The sequence below is a fragment of the Pholcus phalangioides genome, unplaced genomic scaffold (genome assembly GCF_987345545.1).
Source record: "Pholcus phalangioides strain wild (caught in Gottingen) unplaced genomic scaffold, Ppha-v1.0 ptg000011l_1, whole genome shotgun sequence".
Classification (NCBI taxonomy): Eukaryota; Metazoa; Arthropoda; class Arachnida; order Araneae; family Pholcidae; genus Pholcus; species Pholcus phalangioides.
In genome coordinates, this window is record NW_028301604.1 from 51,959,094 (window position 1) to 51,984,026 (window position 24,933).

The 24,933-nt window shown below is 34.0% G+C and overlaps 1 protein-coding gene across 4 annotated transcripts in view; it reads right to left on the reverse strand.

Annotated features, from left to right (window-relative positions):
* Sec24AB (Protein transport protein Sec24AB) overlaps nt 1–24,933 on the reverse strand; it is a 139,397-nt gene that overhangs the window by 103,550 nt on the left and 10,914 nt on the right. For 2 of the 4 annotated variants that reach the window (XM_089239646.1, XM_089239647.1), the window contains exons 2-4: nt 23,530–24,138; nt 17,511–17,579; nt 1,858–1,947 (exon numbers count right to left, since the gene is read on the reverse strand). In XM_089239646.1, coding sequence (XP_089095772.1) covers nt 1,858–1,947; nt 17,511–17,579; nt 23,530–24,133 — 763 coding nt within the window. In that variant the 5' untranslated portion in view covers nt 24,134–24,138. The remainder of the gene's footprint in view (nt 1–1,857; nt 1,948–17,510; nt 17,580–23,529; nt 24,139–24,933) is intronic. The other 2 variants (XM_089239648.1, XM_089239649.1) reach the window with 2 other exon arrangements.

Here is a 24,933-nt window from a genome sequence, read left to right on the forward strand (position 1 = left end):
TTCGCTGGGAGCACTGCAGTCGTAAGGCAGATTTTGAATTTCTGGATGACATTTTGCTTCTCATGACTAGAGCACAAACACCGCGATTTGATCAAGCAGACAAGCATACAAGCATGGGGTGCATCCAGATCATTATTTTACAAAGCCACACATTCCACAGTTTAAAACATTTGTGACAGCATATTGAAAACGTATAATTTTATTTGCTGTATACATTTTAGAAACGCCCGTGCCATGCAATAGTCAAATTTCAAGAGAATTTCACTTTCTTGCAGCTCTGCACCCCCATGGCAATTTTTCTACTGATGAGGTAGTTGTAAAGAAGGAATATTTTAAATGGTTGTTTATCCAGTGACACAAAAAAAAAATGATTTGCATAAAGTAACACAGTGCTACACTACTGTAAAATGGTGAAAATGAAACTGTCTTATATTTCTTTCTAATTTCTTACTGGAATTTAAAATATCAGAAACTATTTCTCGGACGTCCTTGTAATTTCACTCACAATTGTAAATAACATGACTGATACGTGTATGTAAGTTTCATTGTTGTGGAAATATTCTTTCCATTTTATTTCATGAATATTCGTGGCATCTTATAATTATGTATCGCACTGTATTACTCTATTGAAGGAAAATGACAGAAATACCATGTAGAATGGCAACCTTAGGATGGTTTTGACACTCGTAAGCTTGTTCATCTCTTTTAAAAAACCTGAGACAATTTGTGTTTTGTCTGTGCTCTGTAGGGCAATCTTTTATTGAACCAATAGTGTATTTGGTAATTTTGCATGCACCCATATTAATATTCCTTAGAGGTTCTGCAAGGAATATCAACGTGCGTATCCATCTGGTGTTTTGGAAGTACAAGTAGTTCTGAATGTGCAAGATGTATTTTCACTGCAAAAAGGCATGTCCGAGCAGCTCAGAAAAAATGTTTTGTTGTGGGTGTAGCAGGAGTTCGAATATGAAAAAAACGTTGGGTGGTCTAGAGTCGCCAGACATCTATGTCTATTACGACCCCCAAGGGTGTATGCAGGAAGTTGCATTGAATAATCATGAATTACTCAGTGACTCTGCGACCTCTCAAAATTTTTGAATAAGGGGGGGGGGGGCTCAAGTTGCCTGAACCCCCTAGGTTCCAGTGACTATAAGGGGCTGAATGAATGAACATCAACTGCCCTGAACATCAGGGGCTCTGCCACCAGACTTATCCCGTTGCCGAGATCTCTTTCAGCCCAGCTTCGTAGCAGAGTCTGGGACAAAGTGAGTGCACCTAACAGTCTGAGTGCGTAGCTAGTGTTGTTTGATATTTCAGTGCTATCATCTATACTTCAAATTGTGAGTGAAGTGTAATGATTGAATATTTGTAACGTTGTAGGCCTGTTGCTCTCTGCCGCGAGGCTTTTCAACGGGGAGAACGGCTGGCATTCGCACCTTGAAGTTGGACTACAAGGGGCTGTATTTTAAGAAACTGACTATTTCAATGTTTTAGAAAAATCACTGAAAATGTTTAATTTGAATCAGGCTATTGTGTTTCTGGGATGAAAGGCTGCCCACCCACTTATGCCAATGTCGGCATGTGTGGCTCTGAAAAACTTAATGAGAAAATTAAGGAAACATAGTATTTTTGAAATTTGAACATTAATTCTTAAATGAAATTTTTTTCAATGATAAGGCTATAAATATTCTTCTTTCAAGTGAAAACAGTGTCCTATTTAGTTTAATTTGTCTCAGTTACTTTATACACGCAGATACAACAAAGACCATGATGTAAATGGTACAAAGTCTTGACAGACACATCAATGCTTGTGACTACCTTGAGCATTCATATATATATATGTCAATGAACACTTACTTGGTTTGTTGGAAAACTGCCCTTCCATACAGTCATAACGGTGTGTTGATATGGGAGAAGGATTTCTCGAGGACCGAGCTGATGGTGGTTCTTAAGAAAAGAAAATAAACTAATACCTTCAAAAAATTTTAAGCTATGATACATTATTATGATAAAAGCTTCATGGGTTAAACTGAATGAAATAATATTGAAGCCTGCAACAATCAAAGAATTAAAAATTATGCAAATACTTGATGTGTGTACAATTTTTTTTTTGCAATGCAATAAGTATACAATACAACCTCCATTATCCGAAGTAAAAAGACTCAAGAAAAACTTCAAATATAAACAGATACCTCTGCAGATGTTGAAAGTCCTCAGTAAAAAAGCTAAAAGATATTGTTTTTATGTTTTTGTTATGATGTTTATTTTTGTTGTCTTAAAGGTATACAAGGTAAGCAGACAAAATTTTGGAAATATACTTATAGCAAATTATACAATTAGCAATATTATATTAATATTTAACAAACTATTATTTCAAATTTTCAAAAACTGATTTCTATTGCATCTTTGATTATTAATATTAAATTTTTTTGGATATATATACTTATATATCTTTATCCCTCAAAAAATAAAGAACACAGGAAAGAATACATTGCAGTAATGATTCACACAATCAAACATATCTTGGAAGTTTAACATAAGCTAAATTAGCAATTTTTTTCACATTCTGAGATTGGTCAAGAGTTTCTTATATTCATTTTCCATGCTCAGCCAGGGCCACCCTTACCAGACGCGGGGCCTCTTAGACCAGACTTTCATTTCTGTGGGGGGGGGGGGGGGGGAGAATTGAAAATTTAGAAAATAAAAATCATTGAAATTAAGAATATATGAAGGAAATAGTTTCAGAATTTAAAAAAAAAAAAAACATTTTCAGATAAAGTGGAAATTGAACATATATATTCTCGAAATAATTCCAGAATTATTTTTCTAAATGAAAATGCAGAATTTATGCAAAAATCATTGTTACTGTGAATGTGGGGCCTGCAGTGTGACTGCACCTGTCACACATCCCTAAGGGTAGCTCTGCGGTTAGCTCTCCCTCCTTTCTACACAAATGGTTGCTTGTTTATGCTAATTGACTAACCTTAAGGATTACATGCATTTGTTGATTTATTTGATTGACATTCATCCCTCATCAAGAGCATTTTCATATTTTAACAGCAATAAAAGAAATTTAAACAGTTTCATGGTTTTTCTAGCATTTACTTTTTATTGTCTTACATTTTTTACAAGTTTTCTTTTAGTTTCCAATTAAATACCAGCTAATGTGAAAAACCTGCTTGCTAAGAGAGAGAGAATTGTATATTTGATTTGCTGGTAAAATCTAGACTCTCGCTAAATGAGGGCTTGTTGTAAGTGGATCCAACTGTAATTCAATATCCAAGGACTTTTATGAATACCCAGCTTCCTGAAAAATGGCTTTGAACTTCGGTTGCGTTCAAATTTCCTGTGTACTCACACATCCTGTAGCAAGTCAACGAAAATAAGGAGCAGGGACTTATGAACTTATATCCTACTCTGGTACTCTTTTTAGAAAAATTTGTGTCTTTCGGTACCCCCCTTTCGAAAGCCAACCCATAAGATTCTATATAGTGTCTATATCTTACAAGCCTATAGCCAGGAAATAGGGTTTAGAAGGCAGCTTTCCCTTTGAAACAGAATTGGTAAAAAAACCAAAAAACTGAGTTTTTTTGGTTTAAACTGTTTTTTTTTTTTGTTTTAAATAGTATCAACATTAAAAACAATAAAATTTCTGAACAATCATTCAAACTTCTATATAATAATTATTAAAATAAAATGTTCATTAATGTAATTAACCAATAAATATTTCTTACATTCTAATAAAAACCAATTTTTGGAATTCAATTATTTTTTGCTTAATTCAATGGATTACTTAGTGTTTGAAAATTCTTTTAATGTTATTAATTATATATATAATTAACATAAAGATGTTTTCTCCAGTTACTTTCAGTATGCTTAATTAGGAAGCTATTTTGCTAAAACTATAATAAAAAATAAAAATTAGGTGAATATAATGTATTTAATGAAGCATAAATAATGCAGATTAATTAGCGATGATTCATGATATATACAGGGTGATTATAACCAAGGTTCTGATTTCAAAACACTGTAAAAAAAAGAATGATTGTCAGAATAACTTGAAAATTGACATGAATATTCCTGAAGAAATGGAATTTTATTAAATAAAGGGAAAAAATACTTAAAAATGTAAAATTAATGACATCATCCAACACGTGGGGAAATTTGCTCGAAGAATGGAAATGATAGCCAGACATGGCAAAATGATAACTTAATTATAGTATTGCACGATTTCATAATTCATGGAAACATCACAAAAAAAACGAAGTAATTGAACAAATAACAACTTGCTCAAAAAATGTTAAATATGTTGTTCACCGTGTTCTGGCTATGAGGTGAAAGCACAAAAATTCTTGTTCAACAACAGATAGGAGTATGCCATGGTGATGATGTGGATGCACTTGCAATTCATCTTTATTAAACCAAACGCGTCCCCACGTTAATATTCCTGAAGAACTTCTAGCATATAGGGGATGCGCTGGAGATTGGAATTCAAAGTGTGCAATCTGACCACTGTTCATAACATTTTGAGGCACCCAATGCCCCCCCCCCCACATCCAGAAGTTGCAAGGGTTAAGTTGCATCGTGTTATCGTCAAAATGAGTCTTCAGCAGCTGCTTTGCTGGTATTGCAATGTGCATCTTGATAAAAGTTGTTCTATCCACACACTGATGCTGTGGACGTGTCGCAGTGACGTGGTTGCACAAAATAGATTATACTGCTGGCCAAGTAAAGCATCATCTACTTACAGTTTGCACTACTTGCACTTTTTTTTCTTTTGTGAAAGAAACTTCCATTGTTTCAGGAGTATCCATGTAAATCTTCAAGTCATTCTAACCAGTACTTATTATAGTTTTGGAATCAAAACTTTAATTATAATCACCATGTATATAGCTGATGATTTTTCATGAATTTGTTACTACTATACAGTAGAACCTTGATTAACTGGGCTTAACAGTGAAAGTATAAAAAAAACCAACTATTGAATATTAAGAATGGGAGATATACAGTAGGAGATGTGCTACTTCTTATGGGAAAGAAAATTAAAATGTCTGTCAGGTAATGTAACTACTAGTGTGTACATTGGTCTGTCCTTTAGGAACAGCTGGTGTTTTTATTGGATTATAGGACCACCTGCCCCTAGCATGATTGCGTCACTACTGTTGCTTCTTGGTGAAGGGAAAAAGAAACCCTGTGAGATAATCACCACTACATTTAGATGTAGGATGCAATCCTTATTCCAGGGATGCAAGCGCCCCCTCATCTATTTTGGAGCAGCAAATTTCATTTTTGGAGCAGAAATTTAGAAAATGGAACAGAACTAAAAACAAACTATATCTCCAATATAAGGAGTAATTTTTCTGTGAAATGCCAAAACTTTTGCCAAAAATGGTTGAAACAAATAATTCTAAATAAATTTCCTTCACAAATTAAAATCCATTTAAATTTTTTCTGAATTATCTTATGTCGCTACTAAAACATGCATTACTGAAATGACGAATAAAAATTATTATATAGATTCTTTTCAAATTAAGCAACATGCATACTAAAAACCTAGGCGGCAAGAATTTCTGCTGCTTGAACACCAAAATCTTATTCATCTTGATATAGCAAAAAAAAGTGCGTGCAGAATATAATAAGGGTTTCCTTGAAAAAAAAAAAAATTAGCTTCTCACAGAATTTAAAGGAATTTTTAAATTTAAAAGCAAAATGCAAAAAACGAGGAAAATATAAATACCTTATGTACTTAAACAATTTCTCAACCTAATAGCATGTTAATAGATTACGAATCACGAGTCGCTTTCAAAAGTTCAGCATCTCAATGACAATTTTTTTCAAATTTTTCATGCCCTTAAACATAAGATTTTGTATGTTTTATTCCATTAAAGCATTGAATGGACAGATTCTTCAATGTTTGAACAGACTTTTATTTATTTGTTAACAATGAACTCTCTTTCACTGTCTGCATTACCATGTGCTAAAGATAAAAAAGCCTTCACCAAAACTGGCAAAATTTTGAACTTTGGGCTGCTTTCAAGGTTACAAAGTTTGAATATGTCTGCGCAATATCTATCTATATATTCTCTGTGAACTGATTTTACTTCTTGTATTTCTTTGCATTATAGTGCAACCCATTCATCACACATAATTAATAGTTCTGTTGGTGATACAATGTTAAGCAACATCCCAGCGATACGTGAGGGAGTAATGTACCATCCCAGCAATGCACGAGAGGGAGTGCAAAAAACAAGAGAGGGTGCAAATATTTCATTCTCTCCAACAACATGTTTTGGAAAGGTAGGACAATAATATAAAAAAGGTATCTCACAGAAGTTATGTAAAATAAGTACATGCTTCTAGTAGAAACGCCTTCCTTTTGACTATTGTTAAGAGCATGCCCATCCCCCACCAATGCAGTGGCAGACCATGTGGCCATATTGGGAGCCGCTCTTGGAGGGGCGCCAAATGGAGTTGAAAAGGGTGAAAAGGTTTTGTTGACAAAAAAAACGCTGTCAGTAGCGCCAAAAACAGATTCTGCATGGGTAGAAATTTTTTTCCTCGAGCCGCCCTTGTTCACCAAATTTGGATTTTCGCAATGTGAAATTTTCACGATCTGCAGCCGCCGACGATAACCACACGACCACATAGTGGCTAGATGACAAAACTATGAATATTTTAGCTGGAGTTTTTACAGATCCCATTTTTCCCCAATGATCTTCGAAAAATGTCGGTAATTTAAACGAGTAAACCAATCCCCTTTTCGATGTATGCCATCTTTGAACGCAGGTTGACAGCCGCGAAATTACCGTTATTTTCAGTATACAACACGCAGGAGAAAAAACTGTCCCCTCCCCAATGAGATAACACTGCCGTCTTTTGGAATCACTGATATAGAAGATACTTTTAATGAAAATAAACAGTGATTGATAATATGCTGAAATTTCGGCTTAAACATTATAATAAACATTACTCTCAGCAACGACAATAGTTCTGCCAGGATTGTATATGGATGGCCATGTTGAGGAGTAATATCGCGTTGTCGTGCAATAAAATTTTAAAAAAAAATACTCATTTACAGTAAATTGAAATTGCAAAACTTCAAAGTAAGACTTATGAAATGTGTACATTACAACAATTTATGAGTTTTATTGACAGTGGATTGTTTTTACAAACCATCAATACCCTTTTTAGTGGTGGTGGGAGGTATTTGCTCCCTTCCCATGTAGGCATAAATTGTTTAGTTTAAAATAAATTAATTTTTCAATGACAGCACCTCCTAGTGATTCTCTAAAGTATTGTATTTGGGAGCAGAGATGCTGCTGTACTCTAATCCAGGTGATTAGCCGAATCTGGGTCCTTTTTGAGTAAAAGTAGGTCCCTCTCAAAAAAAATTAAAGTATGGTTTCCTCCTCCCCCCCCCCCCCATCATTCACTGGTATCCTTGTGAATCAAATAATTCATTTCTAAAAGCATGTTCAATCCAAAAGGTTCACTGAAAAAAAAGATTAATTCACCAGCTTATAAGTAGGTTCATTTATTTTCATTGTCTAATACTAGAGAATGCATCCCATAGGACGTGTGAACTAAATTTGTATGCGTCCTTTTCGAAATTCCTGGTATTTGGCACTCTATAGCACGTTAGCGGCATCTCTGTTTGGGAATATAAGTTTGATCACTTGTGTTATCAAAATATACAACATATTTACCTAGTAACATGCTTTCTCATATATGTTATATATGATTCAGCACTTTAAAAAAAAAAAGGAAAAACATTTGCTGGCTAAAACCATGTGCATGAATCACCAAACAATTTATTGCAAATTTGTTTTCAATAATATAGCCACGCTAATGTTGGTTAGAACAGCAGCACATCCAGTTTTAATCAAAATCTTTTCCCCTGTGGGAAACCTATAACCTTTAAAATGAATCAATCTGAAATCCTGTGCTTCACAGTTCTATTTGAATATTGACAGCAAAGGAATTCAACCCACACTCTAAAATACCTCAACAATTTTTCCATTGCTGAATCTTACTTAAACAGTTCCAATAATCTAATATTATTTATGGTCTACTTCAAGCTTGTTTGAACTTTGTGTAGAATGCTAATCATTTTCAGACTGTTTCCTTTCTACAAGCATGACACTTAAAAAATTCATCATGTCTTTATTAGCTGAACTAGTTTTGTTGAAGTTTGAAATAAATTGTTCTTGCACCAGTTTCTCTCTCAGCCTTTGCTTTGGTTGATTTTTTTTTCCATATCTCTAACATTTTTCAAATTTTGTTAATGTTCAAGTGTATAATTAAGTTTGTGTGATTTAAGCTTTTTTTTTTTTTTTTTTAAGATGTTTCATATGTTGCACCTTATGTTATTATACTTATCAACTGTAACAAACCATTGTTTACAAATAACCTCTATGCTAAATTCAATATGTATGTTTTTGTTTTGAATGTGACTGTGTATAGATAATAAAAAAAAGGCTTCAGCCTATTACTTAAGCTGTATAAATAACTAGCATACATATATTTCAAATATTTTTCATAAATACAGATTGAATAAAAAGACATTTCATGATAAAAACATTTTTTTTTACCAATTCACATTCTAGTTCTGAGTAAAGCCTATGGCATTAATATAAATTAAGGTTATTCATATAAAACTGACACATCTGTGAGATGTGTGAAAAAAATTGGATGCTGTCAATTCAATTTGGAAATAAACTTGTAGGTCTTGGTCCAATAATTAGCGCTTGTGTGCAAAAAATAATAGTGGTGAGACACAAATAATCAAATATAACTGAATGTTTGAAAATTTGTTTCAGAGTTCTACTATTTTTAATTAGGATGGCAACCACTAGCATTGAAGAAAAAAAAAATAGTCAAAGACCACTTAACGTCACAAATTTTCAGTAAACAAATCTTCCATGTAGTGTAAAAAACCTATTTTAGAGCCAACTCCGCATAATGGCAACTATTGTTTGGGTGTATACAAAAAGTCTGTTATTTTCCAAGAATTCCACATTTTTTTTCAACAGGAACTGAGGATTTATTCTTTTCATACCATTGTTATTTTTGTTCACCATAAATGTTTGAAGAAATGATTTAAAGCAGTGGTATCAAACCGAGGGTGCAAGATGGAAAAAAAAAATTACAAAATTTTGACTGATTCCCAAAAATTAAAATAATAAAAAATTGAATTTCTCAACTCTCAAAAAAATATGAATCATACCAATATTTTGATGCCTCATCTTCTGACTTCTGCTTGCAGAAATGTGTTTTTGAATATGAATATGAATTTTGCGTAGTAAAAGTTTCTTTTTTGATTAACCATTGTTCTTTTGTTTTCCATTTCGATTGAGGAAAAAATACCATCATTTAGTAAACTATTTCATGGTTTGTTTACATTGGTACCTCATGTCATTAGCATGTTGTGCTTGGATTTGATACTGTCGTGAAAAATTGGTCTATAAAAACTTATTTCAATCATGTTATGAAAAAAAAATTGAAAATTGTTGACCAGCGTTATTACTGTAGAAATTCAACAAAAAGGAGACATCAATATACATGATAGACTTCTTTGATTACTATAGAGTCCATTTAGAAACTACTTGTCTCTATAAAAAAATATACACAATGCTTATTTAGGAAGTCAGAATACACTAGGATTGTGTACTGCCTGATATACAAATACAAGGCCACAACAGGAAATATGCCCAACGAGGTAGCTGAGAAAAAGAAACCCATAACAAATACGGATGCCATATATTTCTAAAATACAGCAACCCAATTAAGAATACAATAATGAAAACTAAAGACTATATATACATGATAAAATGCAATACACAGGGTGGTTAAAATTAAACTGACGGTACTCAGAGGCTGATAGCTCCAGTTCTACTGAATGGATCCGAATGAAATTTTAAATATGTGTTACATAAATCATGCCACACAATGAAAAAAGTTCAAAATTTTGCCAATAGATGGTGCTCTGCAGCTAAAACCATATTCAAATTAGAGAGTAGTTTTGCTATAAAAGCTATAGCAGCTGTTAGAAAAAGTCATTCGTCTGCAGTGACCACGCTGCTGAACAAGAATGAATACACATTAATTGTAAAACTGGTTTATCTCTCTCTCAGAATGATAGCAATTCTTCAGCAGCACTCTGTGCTTATTGGCAGATGAAACAATTCAAGGAGAGGAATTACAAACTCATGTCCATAAATGCAGTTAAAAACATGATTCACAAGTTTAAAGAAACCAGTTCTTCAGGTGTTACACCAGGAAGAGGACGATGTACAACTGAGCCGGCCATTGTGGAGGAAGTTGTAATTGCGACAGCTGCAGCACGCACACACGCACACATACATACATCTCTGCAAGTTCTTCAAATACTAATGTAAGTAGTCACGGTGTAGCAAGGGTATTGAACATTCCATGGTCAACTGTGCACATGATTTTGGCCAAAATTCTAAAGTTCTACCCTCACAAGGTGCACGTCGTGCACCTATTGAAACTGCAAGATCATTCTGCACATCTTGATTTTGCCTTGCGTTTTCTGGCAAGGATGCAAGTGGATGATTACTGGTCATCACATATCTCATGGGCAAACGAGACCTATTTCCATTTATGTGGTGTGGTGAACACACAGAACTGCAGCATAAGGGGTTCCATCAATCCTCATACCCTGCAACAACAGCTGTTACATTCCCCATATGTTAGGGCATGGTGCGGATTCACGGCAAGTTTCATTCTTGGCTGCCACTTCTTCGAGGTGGTCACATCCAAGGGGTTTGCTAGGTGTACAGTCACAGGTGAACTATACAGAAAACTTCTGGAACACTATGTTGTCCTGCTGTTACAGCAAAGAGGCTGTTTGGCCACCAGGGTTCATGCAAGACTGAGCAACTGCTCATACGGCAGCATCTGCAAAAACTGATTTGAGCTAACTTCACTGATAAATGTATCATCTCACGTACATTTCCAGATGCCTGGCTAGCCAGATCACCAGATCTGAATCCGTGTGACTTCTGACTGTGTGGTTTCCTCAAAGATAACATGTATCAAGGACGTGTGACCAATGAAGCGAAGTTGAAAGCCAACATCATTGCCATGTCTCTCTCATTCCTATCGATATGTTGCATGCTGCAGCCATTGATAATGTGGCAGTATGCTTTCAACATGTTGTTGATCAACAAGGCATGCACATAGAGCATACAGGTGCGCAAGGAAATAAAAACTTGTTATTCTTTGATTTTTGTACATTTGTCTTCATTAAAGCCAAATCTGTTAACAAAATTTTAAATATTTTTTTCACTGTAAACCTCGCCACATGATTTGCATAACACAAATTTGTTTCATATCCAAGTTTCAAGATTCAGATTTCAAAGTTTCATTCAGATCCGTTCAGTAGAACCAAAGTTACCTGCCTCTGTACAATGCCCATAAAAAATATTTATGGTTGTCTTATCTAAGTATGGATAGATTCTCAATTTTCCCCAACATGTTTGTCATATTTCTTTTTAAACGTGTCAATTGTATTAGAATTTACTATCTCAGGGCTTTTCCATTTATTAACAGCCCTATTGGAGAAAATTCCCTTCACAACCTAGAATTTTCTCTCACCAACTGATATTGGTGTCCCTATGTCGAAGCAGTTGACTGACGGAGTATTAATAACTTGTGGTTCATTTTATGCATCCCATTGAAAATTTTAAACACTGATAATATTCCCCAGACACCTGCGTTCTTCCAATATACACATATTCAAGAAATCAAGTCTTTCTTCATAACTAAAGCTTTGCATGTCAGCAAGAGCAAATGCAGCTTTTCTCTACATGCCCTCAACCAAGTTTATGTCACAGTCTGTTGGAACAATATCCAAAACCTTATGGCATACTCCAGTCCAGGACAAACTAAGCCTCGGAAAAGCAGAAGAAAGACTTTAGGAGAATGTGAGGAGACGTTTTAGAAAACTGAGCATTCTATTTGATTTTTTGACCACCGCTGAACAATGTTCAGAAAACCTAAGCCGTTCATCAATGAGAATGCCCAAATGGGTGACCCTATCTGTGATATGGCTTTAGCTATTGAATCTAAGGATCAAGATGCAATTCAAAATAAGAAACATTTTTATCAATAAGTATATGAACATGGCAAAAAACAAATTCTATTGTCCAAATGAACGTGGATCGCTTGATACCATATAAACTACATAGCATCTGACATACAGTAAGTCAGTATTCACTTTAGAGTTTAGATATTTTTTTAATTTCTAGAAAAATACCAGAGGAATCATTATGCAATTTCAAGCATGTAAGTATAATGCTTGAGCTTACATTTTCCATAAAGGATTTGGTCATGTGAGTATATTTTAAATTAAATTCACAGCATTGAAATAATTCATTTATATCAAATACACTCCCGTATCATTTTAAATATGTTTTTTTAATGACACAATCATGTTATATTTGCTTTTGTGATGCAGTTCATGAATGCTAGCTGTACATATAAATATATATAGTTTCAAATCCCTTGATTATATTATCATTTTTATTCAGCATATTTCACAGAAATCTCCCATATTTTATAAGGAGAATATGAAATTAAGAATAAAAATATTCATAGAAAATATAACAAATATTTTTATATCTTACTGTGTATTTTGTTATTTTCAACAATGGATTCAGTAGGTTTGGTTGCTGGCTGAAGTAACCATGCTGTTAAAGGTACTGAACTAATTATTGCTCTCGGAATCTTTTTTCTCTTTTCATTGCGCTTTTGCACACCATTTTTATGTTCTCTTCATGAATGGATCAAGTACAAATAAGGTAGCAACTTAAATATTTATCAGCATTAGACTTTCTTTCAGCAACTATGGAGCAACTATAACCGATTTCTATAGCACTCAATGTATCAGTGACAGAAAGCTTGTGTAAGAAGTACTGATTCTTGTCACAAATGGATGGGGCTTTTTACAAAATGCAGACTTGATTCCTTATTTCCATGTCATAAAATTAAGATATGGAGAGGCTATTCTCTTCCCTATCATTTGTTTGCATGTCTTACTGATCTTGAATTCACCCTCTTGGGTGAAAGATTAAATTCTAAACAGTAACAAATGGCAAGGAACTGTGGCAAAATTTAGTAACTCTTGTGATTTTTCTTTTTAAACTTGTATGTGCAAAAACGTATTTCAGTAATACTCTTCAAAGTACTTTTAATTTAGTAATGTGGAGAAAAAGAATGTATTAAATATCCAAAATTCACAGAAAAATGATTGTGTTCAAATGCTTCCAAGTTGACATGGAAATTCAGCACTGTAAAAAGAACTACATATATTTTTGGATTTATCCACTCAACTTTGGAACAGCCTAATGGCTGCCATAACAAAAAAAGTTTTATTACAACATGTTGCACTTCTGAACTGATAAAAGAATTTTAATTTTAAAACTCTCATTTATATATCAATAAAAATAATTTAAAATCTATACGTAAATAAAGGACTTTACATTACAATATACACCTGATAAAGCCTTTCAAAATGGATACTATATTAACATTATGGTTGATAAAATCCTCTAGTAATTACAGTATTTTATGATTGTATGACTATGAAATGAAGTAATTTTTTATAAACCAGTTTCTTCAATTTCTTTTGCATTCAGTTTAGAAGAAACCTATTTCTTCCACACAGGCGATTTTTCCAACTTGGGAGAAACTTCCTAACCCTGGAAGCGCGTACTTGAAGAATTTTGTAGATATGTTGAAATGCTTCCAAGCACTTCAAGTTTTGCAGGACTCAAAAAAGAATTTTCTCATCTTTTACATTCTTTCTTTATAAGCTGAGAAATCAATTATAGCATAAAAACTGCTAAAAAAACTTCTGTTTTTCAGTGTTGCATTGCAGTGAAAAAAAAGAGGTTTTTGACAATATTTTCCAATATTGTAAATTGTTATTTGTAATAATCTGTTTTTTAGTGACTTTTAAAATAAGATGAATTTTTTTTTTTTGTTCAATAGTTTAAAAGAGATCAGTGCCGTTTAATAAATGAATAATGTTTAGTTTTTTTTTTAAATTGTTTTGTGAATTAAAGTTAAAAATAAATTTGTCACTGAGACTGAAATTAAATAAATGTATTTCAAAACTTTCAATGAAATTTCTCCAGGTCTAATGAAAAGATTCAGCTAAATATGTGAGCTTGATCAAAAGACTGACATAATTTTTACATTATAAGTGTAAATGATGAATACAAAAGGTAGACTAGTTTCTTCTACTGGGAAAAAGCAGAGTTAGTTTATTGCAGCAGTTTCTTTCAAGCGGAAGAAACTGCTTAACTTTGCAAAAGACTGATACACTTATTAATTTGCATACATAATTGAGTTAGTGAAATTAAATTTACTTAATGTTATAGAAAATATACATGTTATAAATCTAAAGCATAAATTCCAACTTATATAATAAATTATTGAAGGAAAACTAGTTTCTTCCACTCGGAAGAAACCTATTTCTTCTGGCTGGTTTTTTCCATGGTTTTTCTGCTTCGGAAGAAACTGTCCAACCCTGCCTCCAGCACATTTCATCGCACTTTTAAGGGCAATTGTTTTTTAACAAGCAGATTCATGTAATGAGCTTAAGACATGTGTGAGCTTAGTAGGGCCTATAAGGACATATGTACAATTTCAGACAATTATATCATGAAACATTTGTTTCATTTTCATTATGCAAATATAGCAGTAGTAAAATACAGTAGACTCACTAATCTGGCACATACTACACCAGGATTATGCTGAATTACCAAAATTGCCAGATTACTAAAAGCCAGTTGAAAAAACCAATTCCAAACTAATGTAAGCTTCTATACATAGAACACACACAGAGCCTAATTTCCACATAGGGCCATTGCCTAAGGCACTAAAATTTTAACATTGAGCCTATTGATCAAGTAATGAACTATTTACCTTGTCGCACGAGATCCGTATCTTTTGCTCTACCCAGGACCTTCTCATATCAGTCAGGCCCTAATGACATTTATTTATGTATACAATATTGTTGGCCCTGCAGCCTATACAAGAGGATGCAATAGAGCTTGGGAGTTTGTTCCATTCACCAATGGTATGAGGAAAGCTGTATTTAAAGCAGTCAGTGGGAGCAAAAATAGGTTTTAATTTAAGGGAATGGTCGAGTCTTCTAGAGACGTAGGATGGTTTGGCTAAGACACCAGAAGTATCTATGTTGAATTGACCATGGAAAATTTTATATAACAATACTAATCGAGAAATGAGACGAAGAGTAGAGAGAGGGAGGAGATGAAGTTCGTTTTTAAGTTCGGAAACGAAAGATGACCAGCAGTCAAAAGCAAATCGGGTGGTTTATTTTGGATCGATTCGAGTTTGTCTATATTACTGGCAGTGCAGGGGTCCCAGATTTCAGCGCCGTAGGAAAAAACGGGGAGATATCAGTTTGGTAACAGAGAAGTCTGATATCCCGAGTGGAGTGTTTAAGGTTGCGGCGAAGGAAGAAAAGTTTATTAAGACAACTTCAACATATGGCAAACATAGTCAACATGTTCGTTCCAATGTAGGTCAGCTGAGATTATGACACTGAGGTATTTGATTTGAGAAACTTGTGATAACATTAAATTATTGATGGAGTACAAGTATTCAAGAGGAAGTAATTCACGGGTAACTTTCATGTGAACCATTTTTGAGATATTTATTGGCATTTGCCATAAAGAACACCAGTCCGCGATGGAAGCCAGGTTATGTTGGAGAAGTTCTTGATCAGATTGATGGTGAATGATACGGTAAATTACACAGTCATCAGCAAATAACCTAGTGGTGCAGTTGAGGGATTCTGGAAAGTCATTGGTGTACATTAAGAAAAGTAATGGGGAGAGGGCCAATCCTTGAGTCCCAGACTTTATGGGGGCGAATGGAGAGTTATGATCATTAAAATGGACAAACTGTTTACTATGTTTTAGGAAAGCCTCCATCCAATTAAGTAATTGTACGTTAAGGCCAAGGAATGAGAGTTTAAAGAGAAGTTTATTATGGGGAACTTTATCAAAGGCTTTAGAGAAATCTAGGAAAACGATATCAGTTTGTAAGTTTTTATCAATGGCTCCTGAGAGGTCGTGAATGAAGAGGGCCAATTGAGAGGTAGTAGAGAAAGAGATTGTCTAAAGCCGTGTTGGTTGGGGAAAAAGTTTTGGTAGATAGATTTCTTTTGCTACAATATGTTCAAAGATTTTACAGTAGGAGGTGGTGATTGCTATTGGCCTGAAATTAAGGCATAGAATTTAGTGAAATCTTTCCAAGGCACCAACTTGGTATTATGAGAAAATGTAGTGGAAGATGAATGCCAATTATGGTATCATGTGAAAAGAAAAAAAAATGGAAGTACAAATGTTCAGGGACAAAACCACAATTACGGGAGAGGTGCAGGATCAGAAAAGGCAGAGTTTACAGTTTTTCATTCAAAATTATGGGGAGGCACCAAAATGGACACTGGCCCGGGAGACAATAAATTTCCATTTTGAGTTGAGCCCTGTTCAGGAAAAGAGAAAAATTTTTCCCACTTCAAGGAATTTATAGTTCTCGTAGTGCTTTTAATTTTAATAATTATGTCCTTTTAAAAGTCTGGATACTGGACACACTACAGAACATCAGTGCCTGAAGGTTGTCAGAGAGACCCTATAGCCGGAAGAAAATTTCCCTGGTGCTTCCAGTTATGTGCTACCTGTCCAATAAGTTCACGTCACCTTTGATGTGTCGTGCATCTTCCATATCTTGGGGATTCTGTCAACAATCAACAAAAAGTTTGTTGAAGTAATTCAAAAATTTCCTCCTCCAACAATTATACGTTCCCCCCTCCCAACATCAGCTCAGGGCAGAAAACTGGGTCCCAGATGTCAATCTCTCCAGAGGCCTGCCTGAAATTATGGATTTAAAAACATTTCAGGTTTTCCAGAAGTATGCAGACAATATTTCTATACAATGCCACAAAAACGCAATCCAGATAATTATGTTTGTCATTTACAGCTTGTTTTCTCAAAGCAAAAAGTCGCAGTGATCCGAGGTTTCACACTCTATACAACATTAGAAATATTTCCCATGAAGCATAAAATATAAACCATTAGGAAAGTAATGCTTTGCAGATCAGAAGAGGTTTGATTTCAATAATACAATTAAAGCCATGCATACTGATGTGGTTTCATTACCACAGATTTTGTAACAACTCATCTTATTTATAAGAATTTATTTTTAAAGTACAGTTAAACCTCTCTTAATGGTCACCCCACAGATGTGGTTACCCCTCTTTTACAGCCAAATAATTTGTTTCATTGAAACTCTTCAAGAACAACCCCCTTTTTTATGGCCACTACTCTTTTACAAAAAAAAATTTCACATCTCACCCATGTCTCCAAAAGAGGGGTTTTACCGTACTATACATAAAATGTCAATAATGCATTCACGTTTCACTTAGACAAACTGTAATTTATATGATGTCTCACCTGAAGGCCCAGGAGTGATCTGAGAGCTGGGAGCAGACACATTCTGATTATTATAAGGCAAAGGCAAACCTAGAGAAAAAGTGAAAGGCTAAATGTGTATCTATATAGCCTCGCAATAGTCAGAATATCTACTCTTATCTTTCTTTTCACAGAATACCCACTCCAGTCATATCGCTATACAGCAATTTACTACCAATTTAGTTGAATCAGAAAACTTTCTCTGGACAAAGTCATATTATGCGTCCATCCTTGTCTTGAGTAAGGAGAGGACTTTTGGTAGGGCTCCCACTCAAAAAATTAGAAAAAATAGGAAAAAGTTGGACTAAAAAGTAGGACAGGAAAGGTACCCTCCTAGACACCATAATCATAGATATCATAATAAAAAAATTTCAAACCATATCCTATAAGATTGACTTGACACAAATGACTTGGTGATAAAAACAATTTAGGGCCAAAACACTGATAATTCTTTTCCTCTCCTCACAATATATATTACATTATTTTTTGGAATCTTTCACAGCCCAGTCTGTCAGCTCTCTTAGACAATGCACAGCAAATTATGAAGGCACATCAAATTAAGTTTTTCAAGAATGATGCTCTTTCGAGACCACTTCAAAAATAGTGAAAAATGAGTAAATGACAAGGTCCAACATAAATAAGTCAAGGTGAACCAGATGGTTATACTACGCTGTCCATCCTTTTTTCACATTTTACTGTTCAATGCCAGTGTAATCATTTTTCACAAATGAAGCACTTTAATTTCTAGCTCTTTGCTGAGTATTGTAAATATTATTTATGCCTCTTCATGCCTTAAAAAACCAAAGACAACTGAATGCTATTGGGTAGCATCAGAATCACCAAACTATCCAACTGCTTTGTAATGCAAACTACTGTTTCACCTATACACAAATGTGCACCATAATTTTGAATGATGAATGTTACTGTCCAATACCATGAAGTAGCAAATACAAAATTATTTTTCCATCCAGAAGTTTTTAATGACTACTTTACTTGTTGAACCCTCAAACTAAGCAAATGAAAAATTAATAAACCAAATGGTCTGTATATACGCCCCCTAAATAACCTTAAAAATGATACAGTTTCTTTGGCAGAATCATGAATTGCAATCTACAACAGTTGTAATATTTGGTAATATATTGATGATTCCCATCTCAATTAAAATCAATTACACAAATTTTGTTGATACGATTTGGTGGAAAAGTAGGACAAAAGAACATTTTACCAAAAAGTGGGATGAGTGGAAGCCCTGGGTAACAATATATTGAGAAGGTTTGATCTATCAGTGGTTACCTCAGATTTGACGGGGGAAAGAACTTTTCTTTGCCAATCCTTGGGATTGGACCTGGCGGTAGGCTTCATGGTGGTAGACTTTCTTCCCTACTCATCATTATCCAATAGCTAATTCCTTAATCATTAGGTCTTTAAGGAACTGTTAGGAAACTTTTATTGCAGAAAATATCAAATGTTGTCACTCATTATCCTAAAAGCCATTCTTAGTCAATAAAATATTTCTGAGAAGTTATAAGATCCAGGAAATGTGTAAAGGTACAAGTAATATTTAATAAGAAGTTCATGCAATGACATGTGGAAAAAAGTCTTTCTCTTTATGACTAAAATTAAGTTACAAAAAATTAATTTTTTAAACTCTTTTAGGCATATGGCTTATCAGAAAATAATCCATCCTGCCAATATTTAAGGCCAAAATGTACAAGCCAACTTAGGATTTTATTCAATAATATAGCATTAGCACATAACCTGAATAGATTAAAATGATTAAAAATATTTGCCTCTGAAATAATTTTGTGCAAGAATCATGTTTTTCAACAAAAAATATCAACATTAATTAGGCTTTTCATATATACTTCATCATCATCATAACTTTGAGGGATGGACACTGAAGTTTTCTCATAGAAATCAATGCTAAAAGTGCTGATTTCACTGTGAAAGTGCAGAAATTGAGTGGGGGTTTTTCACCATGTGAATATTAAAAATTGAATTTCTAATTCCTGAAATCGTTAGTTTGCTTAGAAATATAGAACCAAGAATATTAAACATAAAATGATAAGCTAGACTTACTTTCGAGTCGGATATATAGTCCACAGATCACAAGAAACATTACCTATGTCACGACGGACGATTCCATTGTTTTTTTTAGATAAAGCCTGTGCACCAAGAATAGCTCATTAGCAACTGCGTTTTGTTTGGCGTCTTTAGTGCTATTTTGGCCTCTTTAAAGTGCCATCACGGCCCACTCAATGGCATCGTTATTACAGAGTTTCTGTTGCATAAACCACAGCTCCAGCCCAGGAAAATTTACATTTTTGTTCCACACTATAAATCCATCAAATAGCTGCCCATGAATTATGACAGCTTAAGAGGAGTGTTGACTTAGGCGAAGTTCCGTCACATTTAATGTGCAATGTTATGAAAATCGTAGAAATTCAAAGTAATATGACATTTATTAAAGTATGAATCAAAATAACAATATTAATAAAATTTATAGATTGCGAAAGAAAAAATAATAGCAATTTTTTTATCTTTTTTATCTCTTATTACTTAAATTATTGTGGTGAAATGTAATGTACACTTTGATTTATACTAGTAATTTTTAATTTATAGACTAACAGAGCAACTGTTTGAATAAGTAACTTTTCTTCATAACAGAACTCTCTATTGCACATTAATTTTACATATACATCAAATTTAATTTTAATGCTTCAATTCTTCATCAGTAGTTCATAATGCAACTACAAAGTAATCTTGAACACTTTTGACTTGGTGGAGGGGCCCTGGGCAGGGAAAAGTAAACAGAAGATCTCAACTTGGGAAAGAATACCAAATTTTTTTCAACAAAGATATTTTGTTTAAATTTCAAGCCCTAAATTAGTAGAGTCCATGCTTTCTATGATTATTTATTATCCGTGCCCGTTGCACTTTGACTTTAACTTGATTAATTTGATTCTTCAATTTACATAATTTTTGATTTCCTTGCACTATATGTAATCTTTGACACATCAAGAAATTTTGGTTTTGCCGGACGTGCCCTGTCCCCACCCTCCCCAGGGGGGCGAAGTGCTTACGTTGCTTCTTGCGACAGGACAGAACTTGGGTGTATCGCGGTTTGTCCAGTTTCTCCAATGGAGCCCAGGCAGAAATGAGATCTAGCCTGAACAGTCTCTAATGTTCCAAAAACCTAATTCGGGAAATTAACTTCCCCAGTGTAACTTGTAACTTTCGTTACTTAAACTGTTCCGTCTGGGTATATAGGATTTTATGGTGAGTTTTAAGTATATGGCAATGCTGTTAACAAGCTCTTTTTTTAATGGGAGCCATAAAATTGCCTGTTCCTCTTTTTCAAACTTTTTCATAGTGACGACTTAACCAAAATTAGAGACGAGTAAACGGGAGTTTAATAACATTGTGGTCTATGAGAGCTGGAAGAGTCTGAAGAAAAATTACGACTTAACAAGGTTTTACTGTATTTAATTAATTATATAGTTCGATACCCTTACACATACCTCAAGTCTTAACTTGAAAAAGAATCATTAAAAACCATTTAAAACCATTAAAAAATAGGTACACATGTTCCTCTGGAGTGAAATGTTTAAAAATAAAATTCGATCAAAAAAGTTATTTGGAAAACTGAGTTTTTATATTCACGTACACTCATATCTACAATTAAACATTAAAAAAAAACAAAAATCAAGATTTTATACTGAAAATCAACCTCTGGTCATTTTGACGGACCGAATGTCTGTCTTTCTAGTGTTAATTCATTCTGTGAACATGCCCATAATCTGAATCTCATATAATTTGTTCTACAATTTTTCATTCACATTAAAATGACTAATAAAAACGGTATTCAATCAATAATACAGTGTGATTAAAAATAAACTGACACAATTCAGACACATGTAGTGCCCATTCTGGTGGAGATATTCTTATGAAACTTGGTGTATAGAATATATGGACCATGGGGAAAAGAAAGATTCAATAAAAAAAAGGTTAAATTTTTGACCACCAGGTGAAAATGTGATTTTTTTAACGCAGTTACCTTTTTCCTCATCGTCCAAATAACATATTGGGGTCATTCAAGTATTATGTCAGCATCGATGGGGGAGGGGGGCGAAGTTTGGAGGATGCTTATGCTATCAATCACTCTTCATAAAAGACATCTTACTCAGTATGCCAAAAACAAGAAAAAACTTTCGCTAGTTTGTGGACAAGTGAACTAACATTTTCCCTATTAATTATTAACCCAATAAGTCCCCTACAGAGTCACTTTAATGATCTCTAAATATTTCGTGAATTCAAGTGATCTGGAAATGTGTCAGGGCTGCTTAAGTGCTCTGGAACTGTGTTAAGCATCACAAATGATCCATAATTATATGCTGCGGATCACTTAATTAATCTGGGAATGTGCCACATGTAACTTGAGTGATGTAGAACCACACTAGTGGCCACTAAAGTGCTCCAAAACTGTGCCATATATCACTTAAGGGATCTCTAAATGTGCCATGGATCGCTCAAGTGTTCTTGAACAGTGTCTCAGGTTACTTAAGTGATCTGTGAATGTGCTACACGCCTACTTCAGTGATCTGAAAATGTGCTACCTGCTTAAATACTCTGAAAATGTGCTACCTGCTTAAATACTCTGGAATTGTGCCCCAGGTCATAATCTGTAAATGTGCCGCTTAGTTAATTTCTACAAAATTATGTTTAAAAGGGCAGGCCACATCAGATAACCCCCGGGACCAAATGTGGTCCACAGGTCAAGGATTTACCATATCCTTACCATGGCTTAGAGAATAGGTCGCAATGAATTTGTAAAAAAGGAATTTTGAGTTCTTAGCTTTCAAATACCATTGAAATTAACAGAAATTGATTATAACATATAAAGGTATTTTCTTTTGAAATTTTAATTAAAAAAATATTTTTCGCATTTAAAATGATTTTTTGATCGTCTGGGGCACAAGCCTCCCTATGCCCCCCCCGTATGTCTCCGATCCCACAGATATGCCAGATATGATAAAATTTTGCTGATATGGCAACCCATCAAACCGGTCATGATGCAATTATGTTTTTCCTTAAAAACTTGGCAGAAAAACTCTATTATAATTTCTCTTTCTCTCTTGTTAACATGGAGCTAATCCAACACAGCACTATATATAGCCATGTATTGGCTATGAAAAACTGGACGCACTTTGGGCTATGGCAGTAACATATATATCAAAAAATTTGGTTACTAACAAATATTTCTTTTTGTCCATCCACTTATTGCAGGAGTTCTCAAACTTTTTCCACCCACAGCACCTTTTACCCTAATCAACGCTTATCAGTGGTTCCACAGAGCAAGTTGACACAGAATCCCTTCAAAAAACCTGTTGGGCTGCCACTCAGCGGCATCCTGGACAAAGGTTGGCAGCACATAGTTTCGAGAACCCCTGGCTTATTGTTTGACTGGCACGATTGTACAAATCATTAAAGTTTCTGTTTCAGTATTTTTCAGTTTGTTTCTTTGTCTTGACTTATTTGAAAAATTATGACAAATAACTGGTTCTATTAAATGTACATGTTCAATATTTCATTTGAAAAAATCAATTAAAAGATCTTTTTTTAATACCAGTTTTCTTGCAAAAATATAGCTGGTTATTGGACTTTCATTTGTGATGAAATATTTTTGTTCTGGACCTCCTGAATTGTTTCTCTTTTCTCCAATATACCTATGCACGCAGAATCATTTAAAAGAAAAGTGAAGCCATGAATTATGTGCAAGACCACCAGTCGATTAAGAACAGGATTACAAAAGAATCTAAGTAATAAAAGCAGAATTATACTATAAAAAGTTTGCTAAAAGATCTTTTACAAAACTTGAAGCAAGAACAAATAAGTGTATTTGCTTGAATGTAACAATCGCTTATTTGCATTTTCAAGTTTTATAAAAGTACTATTACCAAACTTTTATAGTGTAATTCCAGCCTAAGATACATAAACATACCAGAAGGCACCAAACTTGTATCTTTTATTGCTTCACCATCCAGAAACTTAGGTGAAACATAAGAACGAGCACTGATGTTTTCTTTCAATAGAACTGGGGTCTTGGCTGGTGATAATTGTTTTCCCAGTATGTGAGAATGCTGTGATATCTGACTGACAGTCCACTGCTGAAGATTATTTTCTGACCCTTCATATAGTCCATTAAAGTTTGTAACATTATCTTCTTGAATATTTACTTTGGGTTTCGCAGCAAACAGGTTTGGTGAGGACATATCTCCACTTTGAGGAAATTTATTCAATACATTATAATCTGAATTAGTTCTTGTGTCATAAATATTTTTTTGATAAACTTGATTTACAAGAGAATGTGTGTCTTGCCCTAATGAGACACCATTATTTTTTTCCGTATTAGTATGCAAATTTTCGCCATGTTGAAGAGTATTGTAAAAAGATTGTTCATGAGCAGGCCAAGAATTTGTGTTATTTGGCAATGGCGACTGGGTTGATGACCTATTATAGTATGATAGAGGTGTCTGGTTACTGGATGTAGATTCATAAAAATCTTCTTGTGTAGACCGACCGGAACTTGGAACTACGCCAGACATTTTATCTGTAAAGTGAAAGAAATACATATATTTGTAACAATTTGGTCTCCAATCATTGACATTTAACTTATACACTGTATTAGAGATGTAAAATTCTTGGTAATACAGTAGAACCACGATAGCTTGACACACCAAAAGCATGTAATGTGAGCATGTAAACTTAAGCAGATGTCAAGTTAACGAGGTTTCATTTGATCTCCTCTCCCAATTTTTAATCATTTATGCCATGTACTTATACATAGAGAGTTGAACAATTCCATTCCACACACACGTCATCTATAAATTTGTCAAAATTATCTACAATTTTCTACAAAAAGTTTGAATAATCCAGAATTGTCATGAAAAGAAATATGTAAGTATTGACTATCTTTTATTTGCGCATGAGTAGTGCAATCGCTGAAAATTAGGAAAAATTTAATTTTTTCAACTTGGAAATTTCTATCTAAAAGACTTTTCTTTAGATTATTCAACCATCTCTGACTCAAAAATTTCAGATAGAGTTTCCGAAGAATTTCAGGCTCCAAAAATTAGGAAAAACCTTACCCTCAAGGTAAAAGGAAGTATTTTCGACCACAAATGATAAAAAACAATGAAAAAAATAATTTTTGAAATATGAGAGAAATGTTACAATTTATTAACTGGCCAATCCATCAGAAATCTTGAAAAATCAGTTGATAGCACATCAGGAGTCGTAGTCAACTTGAGTGGGGATTTAGCTATCTTATGAGAGATTTAGAGGTTTCTCCCATCAAGCTTATATTACTGGAGGGAGCATACAGCCGCTGCGACGGCAGCAACAT